This window comes from Spermophilus citellus (assembly GCF_964194105.1).
Source record: "Spermophilus citellus genome assembly, chromosome: 7".
Classification (NCBI taxonomy): Eukaryota; Metazoa; Chordata; class Mammalia; order Rodentia; family Sciuridae; genus Spermophilus; species Spermophilus citellus.
Genome location: NC_138188.1, coordinates 27,317,225 through 27,339,830, shown reverse-complemented (window position 1 = coordinate 27,339,830; position 22,606 = coordinate 27,317,225). Strand labels below are relative to the sequence as shown.

Here is a 22,606-nt window from a genome sequence, read left to right as displayed (position 1 = left end):
AGAGAGAGAGAATTTTTAATATTTATTTTTTAGTTCTCGGCGACACAACATCTTTGTTGGTATGTGGTGCTGAGAATCGAACCCGGGCCGCACGCATGCCAGGCGAGTGCGCTACCGCTTGAGCCACATCCCCAGCCCCGTCTTGTCATTTCTGAAATGTTTTTCTAATACTCAGTGTGGCATATCTTTTCTGGTAAAGCAAAACTAGCAATTTTTTTTTTTTTTTTAAATTGAGCTCTGTCTTTGCTTATTCAGATAATACGTGGGAGGCCAAGGCAGGAGGATTGCGAGTTTGAGGCTAGCCTGGGCAATTTAGCAAGACTTTGTCTTGAAATAAATGTAAAAAAAGGATTAGGGATGTAGCTCAGTGTGACACAGTCCTTGCCTAGTAAGTGTGAAGCCCTGGGTTTGATCTCCAGTACAGCCAAAAAAAAAAAAAAAAAATCGGGGCTGGGGATGTGGCTCAAGTGGTAGCGCGCTCGTCTGGCATGCGCGCGGCCCGGGTTCGATCCTCAGCACCACATACAAACAACGATGTTGTGTCCGCCGAGAACTAAAAAATAAATATTAAAAAAAAAAATTCCCCTCTTCAGTTGAACATTATGCAAGGAGACTGAGAATAGTAAACTAAGCTGTGTATAACAAAATTAATTATAGTTAAGATATAGAAAAAGGTAACAGACCTGGGGAATGCTTTGTCTAACTCATAGCATACATCAAAATACATATAAATAATGAGTCAATGGAAACTAAACTTGTAGACTTCGTAGGCTCATCTATTTTTATCACCTCAGGAAGGGTGATAATTTCTCTGAGCCTCTTCCTCATCTGTTAAGTGGAGATCAGGTATCTATGTAACAGAGCCATGTGAGCATTAAATGATAACATTTGTTTGGTACTCAGTATAGGATAAATTAGAATAACTAAATTTAGATAGTTTTCAAAGGATGTGTTCTAAAATTGCATTGTAACTTAAACTAAGAATGATGACTGGGAAAGATCATTATTTTCTGCCAAGATATTTATACCGATGAATTTTTCATCTCTTTCAAAGAGTCCTTTGCCCACAATTTTTTTTAAAAAAACTATTATTATTTTATTTTTTGCAGGTTTGCATGCATCCCCACAATGTTTTGTCTGATGTGGTGAACTATACCCTGTGGTTAATGGAGTGTTCTCATGCCTCAGGATGCTGCCATGCTACCATGTTTTTCTCAATTTGCTTCTCATTCCGGGCTGTGTTGGAACTCTTTGACCGCTATGATGGTCTTCGTCGTCTGGTGAACTTGGTAAGCATTTTTTACCTTCTCTTGGCAGGAGTGCAGAGATCCTGCTTGTTTTGGCTGCTTTTAATAGCATCCCAATGAGGAGAGGAAGCTTCTGATTGGAGGAGTTTTGTTATCATTCTTTGTGTAAATTTTTTTCTCCTTCTTTTGTGGTACTGAGGATTGAAGCCAGAGCCTCAAGCATGCTAGAAGGCGGGTGCTGGAGATTGAACCCAGGGCGTCACACAGGCTCTGCCTCTGAACAACATCCCCAGCCCCATTCCCTTTCTCTTTAATAGTTGGAGGACTCTTTGTGCCATTTTAGACTGGCTTTGGATGCAGTAATCCTATGTCAATCTTGACCTTTCTAAGAGCAAAAGCTTTATGCCTATATATCTTTTAACATAATTAAAAGCTGCATAATTTTTTTAATGTGAGTTTAATGTTTTGTTTTCATATGGCTATAGCCTGTTGTATATATAGATGTACTTTGATATTTGTTCATCTTTTAGGCATAAAAGTCTACCTTGTTTTTGGGGCTGGGGTTGTGGCTCAGTGGTAGAATGCTTGGCTCACATGTGTGAAGCACTGGGTTCAATTCTCAGCACCTCATATAAATAAATGAATAAAATAAAGGTCCGCCAACACTAAAAGATATTAAAAAAAAAGTCTACCTTGTTTTCCTTTTACATTTCTTGTCCTTTCTCCTTTTTCTGCCTCAATTTTTAATGTTTATTAATAGATCAGTACTTTGGAGATTCTAAATTTGGAAGATCAGGGTGCACTTCTGAGTGATGATGAAATATTTGCTAGCCGTCAAACTGGGAAACATACCTGCATGGCCTTGCGCAAGTATTTTGAGGCTCATCTGGCCATTAAATTGGAACAAGTGAAACAGTCACTTCAGAGAACTGAGGGTGGCATTCTTGTTCACCCTCAACCCCCATACAAGGTAAGAGGATGTATTCTGTTTTTGTGGTATTGGGGATTGAATCCAGGACTTTGTGCATACTAGGAAAACTGAGTTACACCCAGTCCAAGGATATAGTTTTTAAAGATTAGTCTTGTTCCCACACACAGTTGCATCACCAGATCAGTGGAATTTCTGGAAGATAATGCATTGTTGAATTTTACTTTCCCTGTATGAAGCAAAACAATTGAAAATGTATATAATAGGTGAATTTCAGGGGCATATTTTGCTGTCAGTTACTAAGTCATTATTTTTCTGGGACACTAAAACTAAAGGGTGAACTTAAATGTGTGTTAAGGAACTTGTAATTTTTGTTTACTGATTTTTTTTTTTTTTTTTTGACTTGGGATTGAATCCAGGGTCTTGAGCAAGTGCTGTACTAGTGATTTATATCCCCAGCCCTTTAAAGAGTTTTCTTCTCTGAAAAGTACTAGACATTCTGCCTCTTGTGCAGAATTATTTTTGGAAAGAGTATGTCTATATCTCTACTTTTCTATCATTTTGGAATTTATTTGTTATATTTTGGGACCAAGGTCAGTATTTGCATGTTTTAAAAATCAGCAGATTGAAAATATATCAATTCCCTGTTGCTTCTTTCTCTCTTTTTTTGCGGGGGTGGGGTACTAGGGATTGAACCCAGGGGCCTTTTGCTGCTCAGCTACTTACTGTGAATCTTTTTATTTTGAGACAGGGTCTTGATAAGATGCTGAGGATTTTGCTAAGTTGCTGAGACTGGCTTTGATCTTGTGATCTTTCTGCCTCAGCCTCTTGAGTCACTGGGATTACAGGCATGTACCACCATGCCCATCTTATTTTTTAAGCTATGAAACATGTACAAAATAACATTGTTATTTTATTAGGAAAAAAGTGAGTCTGTAGTTAAAAATAAACAAATGTGGTCTGGGGTTGTGGCTCAGTGGTAAAGCACTTGCCTTGAATTTTGAGGCACTGGGTTCAATTCTCAACACCACATGTAAATAAAAATAAAGGTCCATCAACAACTTAAATAAATAAAATAAAAAAAATAAATGTTATGTAATCATTGTTTCACATATTGGCTATTGAATCAAGAATTATGGTATTGGAAAGCTATTATCAAAATCTGTTGATCACTGAGCTGTGCTTCAGAAGATGACAGGCAGATAATAGAGTATATATAAAAATAACATGTATGTCTCCTTATAGGCATGTTCATATACTCATGAACAGATTGTGGAAATGATGGAGTTTTTGATAGAATATGGCCCAGCTCAGCTATACTGGGAACCAGCTGAAGTCTTCCTCAAACTTTCTTGTGTGCAACTCTTGTTACAGCTTATTTCTATTGCCTGCAATTGGAAGACCTATTATGCAAGGTGGGACCAGAGAAAGGTTTCAAATGAAGTTCCATCCTGCTTTTTGCTTTTATTAAAATTGATGTTGGTTTGGTTTGCACATGGTGTACACTTAACAAACATTTATTGAATTTAGACTTGAATTTGAGAAATGAAATTAAGCACAAAAATTTGATTTTAATTTACAGAGTGCTTGTTCCTATATATGGTCTTGGTGATTGTAAACATTACATGGTAGACAAGGATCAACAATTTATACTCTCAGAGAAGTTATGTAATTTACATATCTTAACCATAGAGCTGGGTTTGAAGTTCTCTCTTGAAGCTGGAGTCCTTGTTTTTTGGTACTTAAACTTTTTGAATAGCTTGACAGTCATGTGTTGTTTATCTTACTTTCTCGTAGAACTGTCTTTTTGCTCTTTGGATCAATACACTGTAATGATTTTCACAATTCTGTGAAATTAAAGGCAGTCAGCAGAGTAGGGTGAATCTCAGAAGAGGGCAGCTGATATAGTAGGGAGGTTGGGTGGTTCTGTTTTGAGAATGATGTAAAAAGAATTAAAACTATAATTTGAAAAAGATGGGGGTTTGAAGAGAATAGTAAAGAAGTTTATAAATATCATTTCTTGACCTCCTTTTCCATGTCTACCCATTGCTATAAAGACAGTTGGGGCTTATTAGGGGAAGTATATAGCTTGTTTGCTAAATTCCAATATACTAAATCTGGTAGGGTACTTTTGGAGCAACTGTTCTCTAACTTCCTGGCCTAAGGACCCTTTTACCATATTAAAAATAAGGAGGAACTCTGAAGAGCTTTTTTTTTTTGTTATGTTTATCAGTGTCTACTGTCTTAGATATTAAAACAAAATGTAAAACTATAAATTTACTTTAATGTGATCCCATTGAATTTTAGCATTTTTTATGAAAAATTTCTAAAATAAAACCAGATGATTTAGCAAAGCTTTGAAAAAAAGGGTTGGCTTAATATTTCACATCTTCTTTATTCAGTCTTATAACATTACATATCACATAGTTTTTGGAAGACTCATATTTGGGGCTGGGGTTGTGGCTCAGTGGTAGAGTGCTTGCCTTGCACATGGGAGGCATTGGGTTCTGTCCTCGGCACCACATAAAAAAATAAATAAACAAAATAAAGTTCTTGTGGTCATCTACAACTAAAAATATTCTTTAAAAAAAAACTCATTTGTGAGAGAATGAGAGTGAGAAAGGAAAATAACATTTTTATGAACATAGCTTAACTTAATATGGAACCTTCTAAAAGGGTCTTGAAGACTTCTGGGATTCACTTGTCTGCAACTTGGGAACCATTGTGTGTGTGTGTGTGTGTGTGTGTGTGTGTGTGTGTGTGTATTTATTTATTTAAAAGCAGTGTGGGTGATCAAACTCCAAGACCTTGAGCATGTTAGGCAAATGCTCTATCACTGAGCTATAGTGTCATTTAGTAAATAGATGGTACCTGAGCCCTGAGAACTGCTTTTTTGTAGTATTGGAAATATGTTGGTTAATATATTTACTTGGAGAATTACTTAAAAGATAATGAAACCTTGTTGAGCATGGTGGTGCACACGTGTAATTCCAGTGACTTGGGCGTCTGAGGCAGTACAAATTTGAGACAAAGTGAGGCCTCAAGCAACTTAGAAAGATCCTGTCTCAAAAAATAAAAAGGGCTGGGGATGTGGCTCATGCTGAAGTACTCCTGGGTTTAGTCCCCAGTACCAAATAAAAGATAGTCATGAAGGGTATTAATGTACATTGTTTTGACTGATATATATGTATATATATGTGTGTGTGTGTGTGTATATTTATTTAACTCATTATAATTCTTAATGTAAAAATATGTCATTGAGGGCTGGGGATGTGGCTCAAGCGGTAGCGCGCTCGCCTGGAATGCGTGCGGCCCGGGTTCGATCCTCAGCACCACATACTAACAAAGATGTTGTGTCCGCCGAGAACTAAAAAAAAAAAAAAAATTAAAAAATCTCTCTCTCTCTCTCCTCTTTCACTCTCTCTTTGAAAAAAAAAATATGTCATTGATTTAAAAAGCTTATGCAGGGGCTGGGAGTGTAGTTGAGTCGTAGAGCATTTGCCTAACCCATGTCCTGGTTTTGATCCTTACTACTGCAGAAAGAAAGGCTTATTTATTTTTTTATGTGTGGTGCTAGAGATTGGACTCAAGGCCTTGTGCTTGCTAGGTAAGTGCTCTATCCTGAGCTACAACTCCAGCTGAAAAGTTTATTTTTTAAAAATAAAATTAATAGGCCAGGTGTGGTGGCACACACCTGTAATCCCAATGGTTTGGGAGGCTGAGGCAGGAGGATTATGAGTTGAGAGCCAGCCTCAGCAACTTAGTGAGGCCCTGAGCAACTCAGTGAGACCCTGTCTCTAAAATAAAATATAAAAAGGTCTGGGGATATACCTCAGTGGTTAAGTACCCCAGGTTCAATCCCTGGTACTAAAAAATAAATAAAAAAGAAAAATAAAGTTAATAAATGCTTGCTTTGACCTTACAATATACAGAATCTTACGAAAAGAAAATTACTTTTAATCACCATTAATTTTCTCTTTTTTCATAATAAATACAGTTAAGATTATTATATTTGGTTACATTCATCTTTTTCTGTGAAGTATTTCAAACACAAAAAGGAAAGGCATGTAACAACTGTTGTGTATTCATCTTCAACCAAAATTGGCATGTTGCATTTGCTTTATCCTCAGTTTCATTCTTTTTTCCTACCTCCCCAGGGTGACCAATTTTCTGAATTCTGTCCACTAATGTTCTTTATACTATACATATCTGCATGTCCATAAACAATTATATAGTACTGCTTTGTGTGTTTTTAAATTATATGAATGTTTTCCTACATCTACCTTTTGCAATTGCACATTCTTATTTTTGTGAAATTCATACATGTTAATATTTGTTTAAACTGTTATATTCCTAAATAACAGTTTGTTTCCATTTGCATTTAGTGTCATTTAGTAAATAGATGGTACCATGAACTTCCTTTTGGAGTGTTGAAGATATGTATAGAACCTGGGTTGTGGGGTGTCTTCATTTTCACCGAGTTGGGTATTGCCAAACATTGTAAAATGACTTTAACCTTTTCTTCTGTCATTAGCATAGGGGAGCTTGGTGGTGTTGGAGTTTCAATTTTGTATCTTACATTATTTTCTGTTTCCTTGATGTGTATTTTGAGCCCTGTTCCTTGTCCTTTAGAGTGGTTTGAAAATGATTGTCATTAACTGCAGGGTAGTTTATCATGTTTTTGAATTTTGCAGCATTTCAGATTTGGATTTTTGGATTAGGGATGCTCAACTGGTAATGTCTATGCTAATATTCCAAAATTCAGAAAACACTGAAATCTGAAGCACTTCTGTCCCAAGTATTTTGGATAGGGAATCCTTAGTCTGTACATAAATACTTCTTTGTACTTAAGTTTGGTTTCTTAGGACAGATTGCTAAAGGGGCAATTCCTGGGCTAAAGGTTATGAATATTTTAAGAATCATGTTTCATATCTCCAGATTGCTTCTAGAGTGTCCTGTTTATCTTCTTCAGCATCAAGGAGGAGGAGGAGGAGGAGGAGGAGGAGGAGCATGATGATTTTTGGTTCTAGGGATTGAAACCCAAGGCCTCAAGTGTTCTATTTGATATCTGAACCGTATCCCCAGCCCTTTTTAATTTTTATTTTGAGACAGGGTCTTCCTAAGTTGCTTTGGCTGCCCTCAAACTTAGAATTGTTCTGCTTCCTGATGAGTAGCTAGAATTATAGTCATGGACCACCATGGCTGGCTAATTTTTTGTCTTTAATTTTAGGACTTTGATAGGTAAAAATTCATCCCTGTGTTTTTTGGAAGTAATGTCATTGTGACATATTCATTTGATGCTACTAGTGATACTCGAGTCCACCAGTGGTAATCATGATCTGTTGTTTTCCTTTCTCATTTAAAAAACTGTTATAGTTTCTTGTGACTATATCATAGTTTGCCTTTGACTAATTGTTCTTCCTGTCTAGGAATGACACTGTGCGCTTTGCTTTGGATGTCTTGGCTATTCTCACTGTGGTGCCAAAAATCCAGCTCCAGTTGGCAGAATCAGTGGATGTATTGGATGAAGCTGGCTCTACCATCTCCACTGTAGGTAGGTTGCCATTTTTGTTGTTGCTTTGTGTGAATTTGTTATCCTTTGCTGGTTGTGGTTACTCACCTAATTTTGGGATATTAGAATAGAAAGTAGTAGAGGAAGGTTCCTTGTTTTTCCTCTTATAAATAGCACCATATAGTTTCACATAAGGGAGTCATGCTAGTAAATTCAGGGTCTGTGAGTGGTTCAGGCATTTCTGCTATAATGGTAGGTGTGCATTTCTGAACATTACAGTGCAGAGTGTTGCACTAAAAATAAAGTGTATGATGTAATGGGTTGTGGCCAGTAGTAAAAGACTGTTTTCTGTTTTGTGAAAGCAGCTTTGTAATCTGAACACTAAAAATAATCAGTAATAGATGGGCAACTCAAAATGTTTGGCAACCATACACAAGGAAAATAGCTTTTATTTGAAGATATTCCTTTATTAAGAGCAGGTTTCTGAGGGTACTATATTGAGGTTAGCAAGAGAGATAATGTTACTGACTCTGGTTCCTGGAGTACACCACTCTGGTGGGGACATTTGGTTTTATTTATTTATTTATTTATTTATTTGCTTTAATGATGTGTCCCTGGCAAGACTGCTAAAACCAGATGTTGTATCACCACCGCTGTGAGGAGAAAGCCAAAGGTTCAGGCCCTTGTACTTATTCATTCATTCATTCATTTATTTTTGTGGTACTGGGGATTAAACTCAATGTTGCTCTACTGCTGAGATACATTCCCAGCCCTTCTTTTTTTTTGTGGGGGGTACTGGGGATTGAACTCAGGGGCACTTGACCACTGAGCCACAATCCCCAGGCTTATTTTGTATTTTTTTGAGATGGAGTCTTACTAAGTTGCTTTGCACTTTGCCATTGCTGAGGCTGGCTTTGAATTTTGCGATCCTCCTGTGTTAGTCTTCTGAGCTGCTGGGATTACAGGTGTGAGCCACTGTGCCCAATCCCAGACCTTTTTAAATTTTTTATTTTGAAACTGAGTCTCACTAAGTTTCTGATGTTGGCCTTGAATTTGTGGTTCCCTTGCTTCAGCTCCCGAGTTTGCTGGGATTACAGGCATAATGCACTGTGCCTTGTTCTGGCTAATTTTCTTAATATGTAGTGGAAAAGGTTCCCACTGCCATGGTAGCAGCTGAACTCTGAGGGCTCTTTCTTTTCCTGTAGAAGTTTTAAATTTATTCCCACTCTTTTGTTCCCCTTACTTAGGAAAATTTGTGCATGAACCTTGGTGATTTACACATAATACTAATATTATTTGCTTATTTAATAACTACATGTGAAGTATTATATTATAAAGTTACATTGTAACTAATTGAGCATGGTGGCATACCTGTAATCCCAGTAATTTAGAAGTCTGAGGCAGGAGGATTGCAATTTTGACTAGCCCTGTCTCAGAAACTTTAAAGGGATGGGGAAATTTAAAAAAAGAAAAAAAAAATTAGTGGGAATGTAGTTCAGTGGTAGAGTGCCCCTGGGTTCAATCCCCAGTATCATAGAAACAAAACCAAAAAAACATTATATTAGAACTGATTGTATTTTATGCAAAAAATTTCTTGTACTTTTAAAAAAATATAGTTTTTTTCCCCCCAATTCAACCAATAATTAGAACTCCAAATTTTGGTTCTGGGACAACCAGTAAAGTGTTAACCATTTGTTTTGTGAGAAATAATATATATTTTTTCCCTCTCATAGGTATCAGCATTATTTTGGGAGTGGCTGAGGGTGAGTTCTTTATCCATGATGCTGAGATTCAGAAGTCTGCACTTCAGATTATCATCAATTGTGTGTGTGGCCCGGATAACCGAATATCTAGTATTGGCAAATTTATTTCTGGAACTCCTCGCAGAAAGTTGCCTCAGACTCCTAAGAGCAGTGAGCACACCCTGGCCAAGATGTGGAATGTGGTTCAGTCTAACAATGGCATCAAGGTGCTTCTGTCTTTGCTGTCCATCAAGATGCCCATCACAGATGCAGACCAGATTCGGGCCCTGGCTTGCAAGGCTCTGGTAGGCCTGTCTCGCAGTAGCACTGTCCGGCAGATCATCAGCAAACTGCCCCTTTTCAGCAGCTGCCAGATCCAGCAGCTGATGAAGGAGCCTGTGCTGCAGGACAAGCGTAGTGACCATGTCAAATTCTGCAAGTATGCTGCTGAACTCATTGAACGGGTGTCAGGAAAGCCACTTCTCATTGGCACTGATGTCTCCCTGGCACGGCTGCAAAAAGCAGATGTTGTTGCCCAGTCAAGGATCTCCTTCCCTGAGAAAGAGCTGCTTCTGTTGATACGAAACCATCTCATTTCTAAAGGGCTTGGAGAGACAGCAACTGTGCTGACAAAAGAGGCTGACCTGCCCATGACTGCTGCCTCCCATTCTTCTGCCTTCACCCCAGTAACTGCTGCTGCTTCTCCTGTCTCTCTTCCTCGAACGCCTCGTATTGCCAATGGCATTGCAGCTCGATTGGGTAGCCATGCTGCTGTGGGTGCTTCTGCTCCTTCTGCCCCTACTGCCCATCCTCAGCCACGGCCCCCACAGGGTTCCTTAGCTCTGCCTGGTCCATCTTATGCAGGCAACTCCCCTTTGATTGGTAGGATCAGTTTTATTAGAGAGAGGCCGTCACCCTGTAATGGCAGAAAAATCAGAGTGTTGCGGCAGAAGTCGGACCATGGTGCCTATAGCCAGAGCCCAGCCATAAAAAAGCAGTTGGACAGACATCTTCCTTCCCCACCTACGCTGGACAGTATCATCACAGAATATCTTAGAGAGCAACATGCTCGCTGCAAGAATCCAGTTGCCACCTGTCCACCTTTCTCTCTCTTTACTCCTCACCAATGTCCTGAGCCAAAACAGAGGCGGCAAGCGCCAATAAACTTTACCTCAAGGCTAAACCGCAGGGCATCATTTCCAAAATATGGAGGGGTAGATGGCGGATGCTTTGATAGGCACCTTATCTTTAGCAGGTAAGGAGAGCCTCCTTTGTGGAAATTGGAATGATTCTTCTATTTAGATCAAAGTGTTTGGGCAGTATCTGCACAGTGATTAGTTAAGAAAGCCATTGTTGGCCTGAAATACAAGTTTGTCATTTTGTGTCTGCACAAGTGATACAAGTGTACCACCTTTTGTCAACCATGGATTCCTTGTGTTATTGTTGACAATATATTGATATGATAGTCAAAAGCAGTTTATTTTCTAGAACCCATACAACACACCACCCCTAATCAAGCTTTCAAACTTGTCTTTGTCCAAGTTGCCTTCCATTCTGATCCTTTACAAACCTAACATAAAGGTGGTGTGATCACAGCTTTAAACATGGGAATCTTTGTTTAATTTGTAAGTGCATTTGTGCATTTCTGAACCCCTTACACTGCAGAGTCTTGCACTAAAAATAAAGTTTATGGTGTAACAGGTTGTGGCCAGTAGTAAAGACTGTTTTCTAACAGTTTTGTAAGAGCGGCTTTGTAACCTGAACACTAAAAATCATCAGTAATAGATGGGCAACTCAAAATGGTTGGCAACCATTTTGAAGCAGGTTGGCAACCTGCTTCACTTTTCTTGCTAAGGATTGTTAATTTCTCTCATTTAAAATGAAAATGAACCATGAAGGTCATTGATATTTCAGAAAAGCTTACTTTTTGAAATGTAATTCTGTTTTTTCTTTATTCTTTCTAGCAGATTTTCTTTTTCAGAGTTCTTGTATATATCTTTTGCCTCTGATTCTCAGTTTTTGATTTTTTGCTTAGATTTCGCCCTATTTCAGTGTTTCGGGAAGCCAATGAAGATGAGAGTGGCTTTACCTGCTGTGCATTCTCAGCACGAGAGCGGTTCTTGATGCTTGGTACCTGTACAGGGCAGCTGAAGCTGTACAATGTATTTAGTGGACAAGAGGAGGCCAGCTATAACTGTCACAACTCGGCCATCACACACCTTGAACCCTCCAGGGTAAGTGCTTCTTCCCTGGATGCTCTCAATCATTCTGAGGTTGGTGAAGTGGAGAAAAGGAGACTCACCTTTGTTGGGTCTGATTCTTTTTGAATCAGGTGGAAATTCTAGTTGAGGATGACTTGTATTTCAGAGGAATATGGCCAGGTATTAAGAAGAAAGGAATCATCATTGACATCTTTACAACATATATACCCCTCCCTTGGAGCTATTTAAAACAATTTTTTAAAAACTAGTTTAGGAGGATTTACCGTTCTTATAATTATTTTCTAGGGCACTACAGGGTCTTATGTTTAAATCCTACTGGTTTCTGAGTATTTCTTGGTTCTGGAGAGTTTTTTATTTTTTCTTGAATCAAATGTTTTTTATCTTTGTATGTTAAAATGCTAATGTCAGAGACATCTGCATGTGTGTAAATACATGTTTACCCACCTTGGGTCTCCTCCTCCTTTTAGGATGGGTCTTTGTTGCTGACATCTGCTACCTGGAGCCAGCCTTTGTCTGCACTTTGGGGAATGAAATCAGTATTTGATATGAAGTATGTATTATTTACTTTTGTAGTCTCATGTCTCTGTGTTTTCATTACTTAATTTGTATCCCCCTTCATCTGGTTTTAGACAAGGAGCCTTTTGGGAAAAAATGAAGCTCATGTTTAATAAGATTATCTTTCTCATTTTCTAGATATTCTTTTTTTTTAAAAAAATATATTTTTGTAGTTGGACATAATAATCTTATTTATTTATTTATTTATTTATTTATTTTTTATGTGGTGCTGAGGATCAAACCCAGGGCCTTGCACATGTGAGGCGAGTGCTGTATTGCTGAGCCATAACCCCAGCCCCATATTACTTTTTTTTTTTAAAAAATATTTTTTAGTTTCATGTGGACACAATATCTTTATTTTATTTTTATGTGGTTTTGAGGATGGAACCTAGAGCCCCACGCATGCCAGGCGAGCATGCTACCGCTTGAGCCACATCCCCAGCCCTAGATATTCTTTTTTAAAATAGTTTTTTAGTTGTAGATGAACCCACAGAATCTTTATTTATTTTTTATGTGGTGCTGAGGATTGAACCCAGTGCCTGACACATGCGAGGCAAGCGCTTTACCACTGAGCTACATAGCCCCAGCCCTCTAGATATTCTTATGAAGTGTTTACATTCCAAATGTGCAGCAGACCCTTGACTAGCCCATAATGACACATTTATGTTTTTTTTCCCCCTAAGTATTTACATAGGGTATAATTGCACTGTTTGCTGGGGTATTTCTTTTTCTTTTTTTAAATGTTTACTTTTTAGTTGTAGTTGGACACAATACCTTTATTTTATTTATTTTTATATAGTGCTAAGGATTGAACCCAGGGCTAGGTGAATGCTCTGCCGCTGAGCCACAACTCCAGTTCCTGGGGTATTTCTTTTAGAGAACTAGGCTGGCATTCTACTGCTGAGCTATACTCACATGTACCCTATTAGCCATTTTTGTAATCAAGGAATTCCTATTAATTATATGGGGTCCTCACGGGTGTTCTGGTGGAGGGAATTTTTAATTCATGTGTGTACAGTTGTTTTCTCTTTGGGAGCCAACCTCACAGATGTTCTAATGGAGGGAATTTTCTTTTTAATTCAAGTGTATACAGTTGTTTTCTCTTTGGGAGCTAAGGATTTTGGGTGAATACAGTTGTGCAAGGGGCTAATTTTCAGTTTGTTAAAAGCATAAATCTTGAAGGTGTGTCACTTTGGTATGTTTATTGTTTGTAGGCATTCCTTTGCAGAAGATCACTATGTTGAGTTCAGTAAGCACTCTCAGGATCGGGTCATAGGCACAAAAGGAGACATTGCCCATGTGAGTACTTAAGCATTTATTGCTTTAAGCTGATTTTACTCATTTGTTGCTACTGAAATCTTCTGGATCAGATGTGAGGACTTGAGTCTTACGGGTGGATCACTAGAAATACTCAAATGATTTTCCTACCAGTTAAAATCTAAAAGTGTAATAAAGTAGTTTTAAGTTATATGGGAAGAATATGAAAGGGCTGAACATGGAATCTGAGAAAGATTCATTGTTGAGTTACTTACTAAGTTTTAGTTAAAATAAGGTCTGTGCCTTTTATGGAGCCTGAAGCAGTAAATAAAGAAACAAATATATGCTGTAATTAGGTGGTGTTACAGGAAAAAAGAAAGTAAGAGGAAATGCTTATTGGAGGTGTGGGGGATTTCTGTTTTATCTGGGATAGCCAACATTACAGATTGGTTATTGTTTGAGCAGAGCCATGAAGGAAGCATGATTGAAGCAGAGAGGCAAAAGAGGTTGTAAGGCAGAGGGAATGGGAGGGAAAAGCCCTTGCTTGCGGGGAGGGAAGAGAGGAGAGGGTAAGTGTTGAGGTCAGTGATGACCCCATATTTTATAGTTAGGACCAACCTTTGGCTTTTCCTCTGAGTAAGATGAAGACACTGGATGGTGATCAGAGGATATATGATTGAATGTAAAATTTCTATAGTGGCTCTGGTTTCTTTGAGAGAGGCAATAGCAGACCTTCCAGTTAGGTCAGAAGATGTTGTACCAGCCTATATGTGAGAAGAGCAATACAGCTGGGTGCATGTGGGCATGGGAGACCATGAGAAATGATAGGCCATGACCCTGGGGTTTTGGACATATGAAGTTTGAAATTCATTAGACATTCAGTAGGGAATGGGGAATGGAATATATATACATACACACACACACACACACACACACACACAGTTTGAGAGTTCAGGAGAAAGGTGTCTGGGATGGGAGATATACATATGAGTTATATATACATGGTGATAGTATCTAGAGCCATGAACCTGGATAAGATCAAAGGGCTAGAGATGAGAAAGATTGTGAGGACAGAGCCCTGGTTGTTCCACTATATAAAAATTGGCAAATGGGGGGGAAAATGTTGGCAAATGAAGATGAACTTGAGAAGGAGCTCTAGAGAGAGTGGCCAGTGAGGCAGAAGGAAGTCCAGAAGACAGGTACCCTAGAAACCAATGAAAATAAATTTGAGAAAGGATTGATCAGTGAGTCAGAAACAGTTAATGAATTGTAGAAGATGAGTACTGAAAGAAGACTAACAATGTAGAGGTTGTTAACCTTGTCAAGAAATAATTCTGTATTCTGGTGGAGCAAAACCTGATTAGAGTGGTTCATGAAAGAGCAGGAGAGAAATGGACACACTTGTACATGTAATTGTTTTTTGAAATATTTTTGCTGAAAACCAAAGCAGAGAAAGAAGGGTCACACCTTGAGGAGTCTGTAGGATGGTAAATTTAGGGATAATTTTCTCCTAAATTCTCATTTGAAAATATTGAAACATAGAAAAATGAAAGAATAGTATATATATTCACTTCCTAGATTCGTCAGTTTAATATTTTGCCATATTTTGTATGTAAATGTGTATGTGTTGTTTTAAATTATTTTGAAGTTGAAAATTATAAGCATCATCATGGCATTTTTATCCTTCAGTATTATGGTGTGTATCTCCTAACAATAGATATTTTGTTATAAAATCATTTAGCAAATTTAAGAAAATTGTAGTAATTCCCAAATATTATTTGATATTTAGTCCATACTCAATTTTCCCATTTGTTTCTGATGTATTTGGTTTCAAATGTTTGTTTGTTTTTTTTGAACCAGGATCCAGCCAAGATTCACACATTGCATTTGATTGTTATGTCTTACTAATGTTTTAAAGCCAAGAACCATTTCTCCAGTTTTCATGACATTGACTTTTGAAGAGACCAGGCTAGTTGTCTTATCCCATGATATGAATTTGTTTGTTTCCTTGTGGTGTTTCCTTATTTGTTTCAAAGAAAAGATTTGAAGTAATATAGTGTGTCTGTAAGCTGATGGGAAAGATCTGGTCTCTGCATGTGTTGCATATTGTAGACTTGGAAAACTTTTAATATGGTGGGGCTAAAATGTTTACATGGGGAGATTTTATGGAGAAAAGATTATTTCATTGATGTCTTTCTCCAGACAATAATACTCTAAAGAGTATTCTGTGGGTAATCAATGATTGATATGGACAATTTTTTAAGTTGTTTATGGACCTTTATTTATTTGTATATGGTGTTGAGAATTGAACCCAGTGCTTCATACATGCTGGGCAAGTGCTCTACCACTGAGTTACAACCCAGTCTGAGAATTTGTTTTAATATAAATGTTTTCTGTTTCTTGAAAAGGGGAAGGGAAGGAAAATTTGTTTTTCTTAAGTCCCTACATAGTTTCACTTCTCTTTTTCTTACTAGTGGGAAAGGGCTTTTTTAAGACTTGTCTATGAAACAAAGCACTTAAACTTTGCTTGAATGGGTATGATCTTCTTACTTACCAGTCATTTTACAGTATTAGGGCTTTTGTAGTTTGTCAGGGTAGGGGTAGGGGAAGCTTAGAAAGCATGGGAGAAGCATTTTATACAGTTTCTCTTTAAATTTGTCTATGGATGGATTGGTCTGATTTTTCTCTTCCCACCCCTTCTTCTCTAAAGATTTATGATATTCAGACTGGCAACAAGCTGTTGACTCTGTTTAACCCAGATCTTGCCAACAACTACAAGAGGAATTGTGCCACCTTTAATCCTACAGATGATCTTGTCTTAAATGATGGCGTCCTCTGGGATGTCCGCTCTGCACAGGCCATTCACAAGTTTGACAAGTTCAACATGAACATCAGTGGCGTTTTCCATCCGAATGGGCTGGAGGTCATCATTAATACTGAAATTGTATCCTTTGCACTCCATTTGTTATCCAGTTTGTTAAGCAGAAGTTCTTTTTTTTTTCCTTTGTTTTTTCCACATCCAGAGATTTATTCTTATTTGCCAAACAAATTATTTTGTTATAATTCACAATTTTCTAGAGACCTATCTCACCCTAGATAAAAGCTAGCATTTACAACCATTATTACTACATAATTGTGACACAGTAGAATCCAGGGGTTGCCAATTTTCTTTTTAACCATAGTACTGATTTATTAACCCTGGGGTGCTGGTTTTTTTTTTAAATTTTTATTTATTTTTTTAGTCATACATGACAGTAGAATGCATTTTGATATATAATACATACATGGAATGTACATACATCAGTCATATTATCTATTCTATTCTGCTGCCCTTCCTATCCTCCCTACTCCTCCTCTCCTCTCCCATCCTTTCTCTCTATCCAATCTAATGTGACACACTTTTTTTTTCTTTTTCTTATCACAACATCATATATGTATTCTGTATAACAATGAGGTTCTCCTCCCATCTTCTGGGCAACTCCCCTTCTCCCTCTTTTTCCTTCCCACCTCTCTTCCCTATTTAGTGGTAGTCTTTTTCTCATGCTCTTCCTCCCTATCCCATTTTATATCAGAGAAGACATTCAGCATTTATTTTTTAGGGATTGGCTAACTTCACTTAGTATAATCTGCTCTAATGCCATCCACTTGCCTGCAAATGCCATGATTTTATTATTTTTTAGAAGCAGAAGTTCTTTCTAGCAGTACCAGGTTAAAGTATCCACACTGATAATAATGTGGTGGCTCTCCTTTGGTTTGAAGTATTAGTGAGTTTCCAGTGGACTGTATTGTTGATATTGGGAATTAATGATAACTTTAACTAGCATGTTTTCTATGTTTTAGGAAGAGTGACTAGATTCCTGGTTATCATTATCAAATTGATTTTTATTTATCTTTGGAAGGATTTTACTTTTGCTCTATAGAAATCAGTTGCTAGACATAAGAAAATGAAGTGCTACTACGGGGAAGAGGGAATTCACGTAGCATTTATTTACATAAAGAGTATACTGGGGACATCATTCAGTAATATCTATGACTTTTAAAGTATCAATACCTAGCAAGAGGGGAACAAAAGTGATGTTTCAGAATTTCCATGAGGTTAGATAAGAACTTTTGTGTGAAATAGTTTTCCTTGACTACTCCTTTTCCAAGTGGGACCTTCGAACTTTCCATCTTTTACATACTGTTCCTGCTCTGGATCAGTGTCGTGTGGTGTTCAACCACACGGGAACAGTGATGTATGGAGGTAATAAACTTTTCACTTCATTCTCTTCTCTTCTACTCACTTAATTGGATACTTCCTTTTTTGGAAATTCTGCTTTTGTGAGAAGCACTTTAAAGTTCTGATGTAGATGAAAAGGTTAGTGCGGTGGTAACAAAAAAGGTGGTTAAAAATAACATTGATTTAGAATGAAAGGCAACTAACTTGGAAGTCAACAAATCTTGTATAGAAAGAAATTTTATGCTGTGATTTCCACACATATGTCTTAAAAACCTTTTTATTTATTGTTTTAGGATGTTGTAAGCCTTCAGCTGTTACATTTATTGGGAGCTAGATGAGAAGTTGAGGACATTGTTTGCCACAATAGATTGGATATGCAAGGAAGACAGTTTGAGAGGAACTAACTAAATTCAGGGAAACTGACTGAAATCTTGATTGGCCATTAAAATTTTCTGCACTTGTGAATAGGGAATGTTTCTGATTCTTAACAGTATTTTATTATTCCCCTGTCCCCGCTAGCTATGTTGCAGGCAGATGATGAAGATGACCTAATAGAAGAGAGGATGAAAAGTCCTTTTGGGTCATCCTTTCGCACATTTAACGCAACTGATTACAAACCTATAGGTAAGCATGGAGGGGCAGGTATTGATCATTTTTTCCCCTCTTTTTTGAGGTACTGGCAGTTGTATCCCCCATATTTTTTTATTTTTGAGACAGGGTCTCTCCAAGTTATACCGGTTAGCCTTGAACTCGTGATCTTCCTGTCTCAGTCCTCCAAGTCACTGGGATTACAGGCATGTACCACTAATACATGTTCATGTATTAGTTGAATTGTTTGTTCTTTTTCTTTGTTTTTAGTACCAGGGATTAAACCCACTGAGCCACATCTTCAGCTCTTTTTAAAAAAATTTTAAATTTTGAGACAGGGTCTCACTGAGTTGCTGAGGCTGGCTTTAAACTTGCAATCCTCCTGCCTTCCTCCCAAATTGCTGGGATTGCAATCATGTACCACTGCACCCAGCTCCAGGGAGCTTTCTTTACGTCTTAATGTTACTTTTTAAAGATCCTCCACTTTCCAGGAGGACTGTAACTTTTCACTGAAAATCAGAGGAGTTTTGGAAATATTTATGAATAATCATTTTAACTTCCTATAGAGGAAAAGCAGGTTTTAAGGTCACAGCTATAGGTCCAGTCCTGAGTCTTGTCACATTCTGTTTTTCAGCAACCATTGATGTGAAGCGGAATATCTTTGACCTGTGTACAGACACCAAAGACTGCTATCTTGCTGTCATTGAGGTAAAGGGAGCTTGCAGAGATCCTGCTGTTTTTCTTATGTGTATGATCATTTTTAAGTTATATTACAGGGGTTTTGTCTGATATCAAATGGGTTCTAAAGTTGATAATGTTTCTGATAGATTATTGATAGCCTACTGAATTGGTAGTGTTTGGGAGACATATAGTATAAGAGAAATAATAAGAAGATCTCAGTATAAGACAATGTAGAGAATCCTACCCCTTGGATTTACATTGTCATCCCTTTCTCAGAGGAGTCTTGCCAGAGCAAGACAGGTTTGTTCCAAGGATGGTGGTCTCTTCTGTACTTAGGCCTTCATTGTTCAAAACCTTCATATGCTCTGTTTCTTTCCCTCTGTGTGTCCCAGGTATAATATTTTGAGAGCCAACTCAAGGATTTTTAGGTATTGGAAACATTGATAGTTACAGGGTCAAGGTCATGGGCACCAGAGCTGAGGTGTGGATATGAACCTTCTGAAAACTCACTATTCCTTCTGGACTGGGTGTTTTATTCCAGAATCAAGGCAGCATGGATTCTCTGAACATGGACACAGTATGCAGACTGTATGAAGTCGGCAGACAGCGTCTGGCAGAGGATGAGGATGAAGAAGAGGACCAGGTCAGTGCTCTTTGAGATGTCTTTCTGCTAAGTAGTGCTTCATAGAGATTATGCTCTTCTGCTTTTTGCTAGAGGTTTTTTTTCAAGATCAGCTTTTGCTACCTGTTTGCCACATTTGGAAGACTTGTCATATATCTGAAACTTAGAAGAAAGTAAAATTATAAGACTCTAGCCCAGTACCTGATGATCTTGATTTCCACTGGTAGGTTAATTTGCAGCTTAGCAATCACTGAGTGTTGTTTCAGAGATTTTCATGTTTCAATCTCTAAATCAGGCCCTTTTCCGGCTTCAGTATAAGTAACTCCCGTCATTACTGAAGTTAGTACAAAACAGAAGAGCCACTGCTAGAGATGGATTATAGAAATTGGTAAACCTTTATAAAGTTTTGTGTTTTCTCAGTTTTATGGTATAGTGATCAGAGTAATAAGAAGAGATTAATGCTTTTGAAAAATAAAACATATATAAAATATGAGTGAATAGTATAGTGTCTCACAGTCTTGGCTTTTTCATTTTCACATGGAGTTTTAATTTGTGTTCACTTAATGGTAGGTAACTTACCTGTGTGGTGTCACACTCTTCAGATTTGAAGAGTTTCTCGGTTATCTGAGTTTTCAGCAGTTTGTTTTCTGTCTGTTGGGTTTACACCATGTTCTCTTTTCAAGTACAGTTTCCAGGCCTAATTCTTTTCTCTAATCTTCTAGAATAATTTATTGCAGAGTGAGTATTATAAAGTTGAAATTAAATGACTAACATTTGACATTCTCTTGTTGCAGATATTAAAGCCAGTAAAATGTCTCTTTTTCTAGATCTTGAGTTCATTTTTTCCCCCTCCCACTCTGGTATTACTTAGTCTTGTTGCTTTGTGTCCTCTTTAAGGACACATAGGTGACCTAGGTGAGGAGGGGAGCACCATAGAATATGAGGAAGTGTACTTCCCTCTATTTGTATTGACATAGCTTTTGCCCTCATCCCTCTCTTCCATTTTGGTAAGTCATGCTCAGAGGTTAGGATCCTTTGTTGTTAGGATCCTTTCAAAATAGCATGTACTTCAAATTTTAAAGGAAAAATTTAAAAGCAAAAAATTTTTGAAAATAATAATTTTGTGACTATTTTTGGGTGAAAGCCTAAGACTATGGACTAAGGACCCATGTTTTTTTGTAATAGAACTTAGTTGTGACTAATAAGCAAGGCCATTTTGTTTTGCTAATTTGAGATTTAGGTGTGATTTTCACTGTTGGGTTTCATAGGTTGTAAGCATTCACTTGCTCTTTAAATCAAATTCTTCTTTTGAATGCATTATCACTTATGCATCAAAGGTGATCCAGTATACCTGGATCAAATATACCTAGACAAAAGAAGCTGTAACAGATACTCTTACCTAAAGTTCCCTGTGTGTGCTCTTTCTACTGTTCTGGTGGTATGTTCCAATTGACTAAGCATGCTCAAAATTGATCCATAATCCCCAGATATAATCCCCAGATATAGATTTCTCAGCAGAGTAAGGAAAATAGTCTCGTGCCCCTGTCCTCTCTCCCCTCTGAGTGTGGATGTTGGTTAAGGTGGGCTGGTAATCACCATGGGATCAGAGCAGAACTTTCTTCAGGGCCTGGCTGCTTCCTGACTCAAAGATTGTTTCTTTGTTCTCTAGGGTTGGGCAGTTTCCCATTCTGGTTTCCCTCTGTCCCGCCACATAGTGAGGATTGTCATGATTATTGTTGGAAACATTATTTTGGAAAGTCCTATACTTAAAATGACAGCATTAGTATCATAGTTTTTTTTTAATATTTATTTTTTAGGTGTAGATGGACACAACACAATACCTTTATTTTTATGTGGTGCTGAGGATCAAACCCGGGTCCTGCCCATGCTAGGCAAGCGCTCTACCGCTGAGCCACAATCCCAGCCCAGTATCATAGTTTTTTAAACACCACAAAAGACAAATAGGCTCCAGAGTTTAAAACTACTTCACCAAATGCTGCTAGGGATTTCCTAAAGTAGAAGGGTTTTTCTTTAATGCTTTTCAGCTGCATGGCCTGCAGGGGTCTAAGTTTCATAGCTCACATGAATTATGAGATAACAGGTATAAGGTCTTCAGATGGATATAGGTGGTTTATGATTTATTTATGGCATTTGGGTGTCTCCCCCCCCCCCCCCTTTGCAATGCTGGGCATCAAACCCAAGGCCTTGAACATGCAAGGCAAATGCTCTACCATGGAGTGACATTTTCAGCCCTGTGACATGAATATTAATAGTCTTAACTGCTGGACTTTTAATCTGTACATGGTGCTAGTCATTCTTGGTAACGGAGCTTGCAAGTAGATTTTTTTTTTTAATATTTATTTTTAGTTCTCGGCAGACACAATATCTTTGTTGGTATGTGGTGCTGAGGATCGAACCCGGGCCACACGCATGCCAGGCGAGCACACTACCGCTTGAGCCACATCCCCAGCCCTTGCAAGTAGATTTTGATCCTTGACATTTTGTGTGATTGCCTGTGGTTTCTTATCAGGGTCCGTTCCTTTATTCTTGCTTTGGTTTGCTACTTTAGACACCCTACTCCACACATGACATTTTACACTTTAGCTGTCACAAAATAAGGTATATTATCATTGAGTATAGAAGATACAGTTTTACAGTGATACAAGGTGGCTTGTTCCCCCAGGTTCATTCATCATTACTAGGTATCAGTTCTGTTTCAGGCTTCCTGGATGTTACAAGGTGACCTGTAAATCTGAAGCAGCAGGTTTACTTTGTTAAGTTAAATGGGTCCATGTGAGGCCTAGTGTCTGTCTTCTTGGTTCTCCTTCTGTGGTTCTGCTTAACATTCCTTTTGAGTGGTGAAGGGAGAAAGATACTAGAAAGAAGATAGGTTGTTGATGGTAAGGACGTCTGAGTCTTTGTCTCTTATGGAAAAGTAGAAGCTGCATTGGCTTGGGCAACTAGGATCAAGAGGTACAGATGCAAGAGGTCCTGGCAAGTGGCTCTGGGGTCCAGAGCCTGAAAGCTTTCTAG

The 22,606-nt window shown here is 38.0% G+C and overlaps 1 protein-coding gene across 2 annotated transcripts in view; it reads left to right on the top strand.

Annotated features, from left to right (window-relative positions):
* The window catches only part of DCAF1 (DDB1 and CUL4 associated factor 1), a 72,066-nt gene that overhangs the window by 35,053 nt on the left and 14,407 nt on the right, over window positions 1-22,606 (top strand). For both annotated transcript variants that reach the window (XM_081301119.1, XM_081301120.1), the window contains 13 exons: window positions 1,110-1,289; window positions 2,008-2,217; window positions 3,421-3,590; window positions 7,605-7,729; window positions 9,421-10,684; window positions 11,465-11,663; window positions 12,119-12,201; window positions 13,421-13,505; window positions 16,174-16,407; window positions 17,613-17,706; window positions 18,202-18,306; window positions 18,905-18,978; window positions 19,493-19,594. In XM_081301119.1, the coding sequence (XP_081157245.1) occupies window positions 1,110-1,289; window positions 2,008-2,217; window positions 3,421-3,590; window positions 7,605-7,729; window positions 9,421-10,684; window positions 11,465-11,663; window positions 12,119-12,201; window positions 13,421-13,505; window positions 16,174-16,407; window positions 17,613-17,706; window positions 18,202-18,306; window positions 18,905-18,978; window positions 19,493-19,594 (2,925 nt within the window). The remainder of the gene's footprint in view (window positions 1-1,109; window positions 1,290-2,007; window positions 2,218-3,420; window positions 3,591-7,604; window positions 7,730-9,420; window positions 10,685-11,464; window positions 11,664-12,118; window positions 12,202-13,420; window positions 13,506-16,173; window positions 16,408-17,612; window positions 17,707-18,201; window positions 18,307-18,904; window positions 18,979-19,492; window positions 19,595-22,606) is intronic.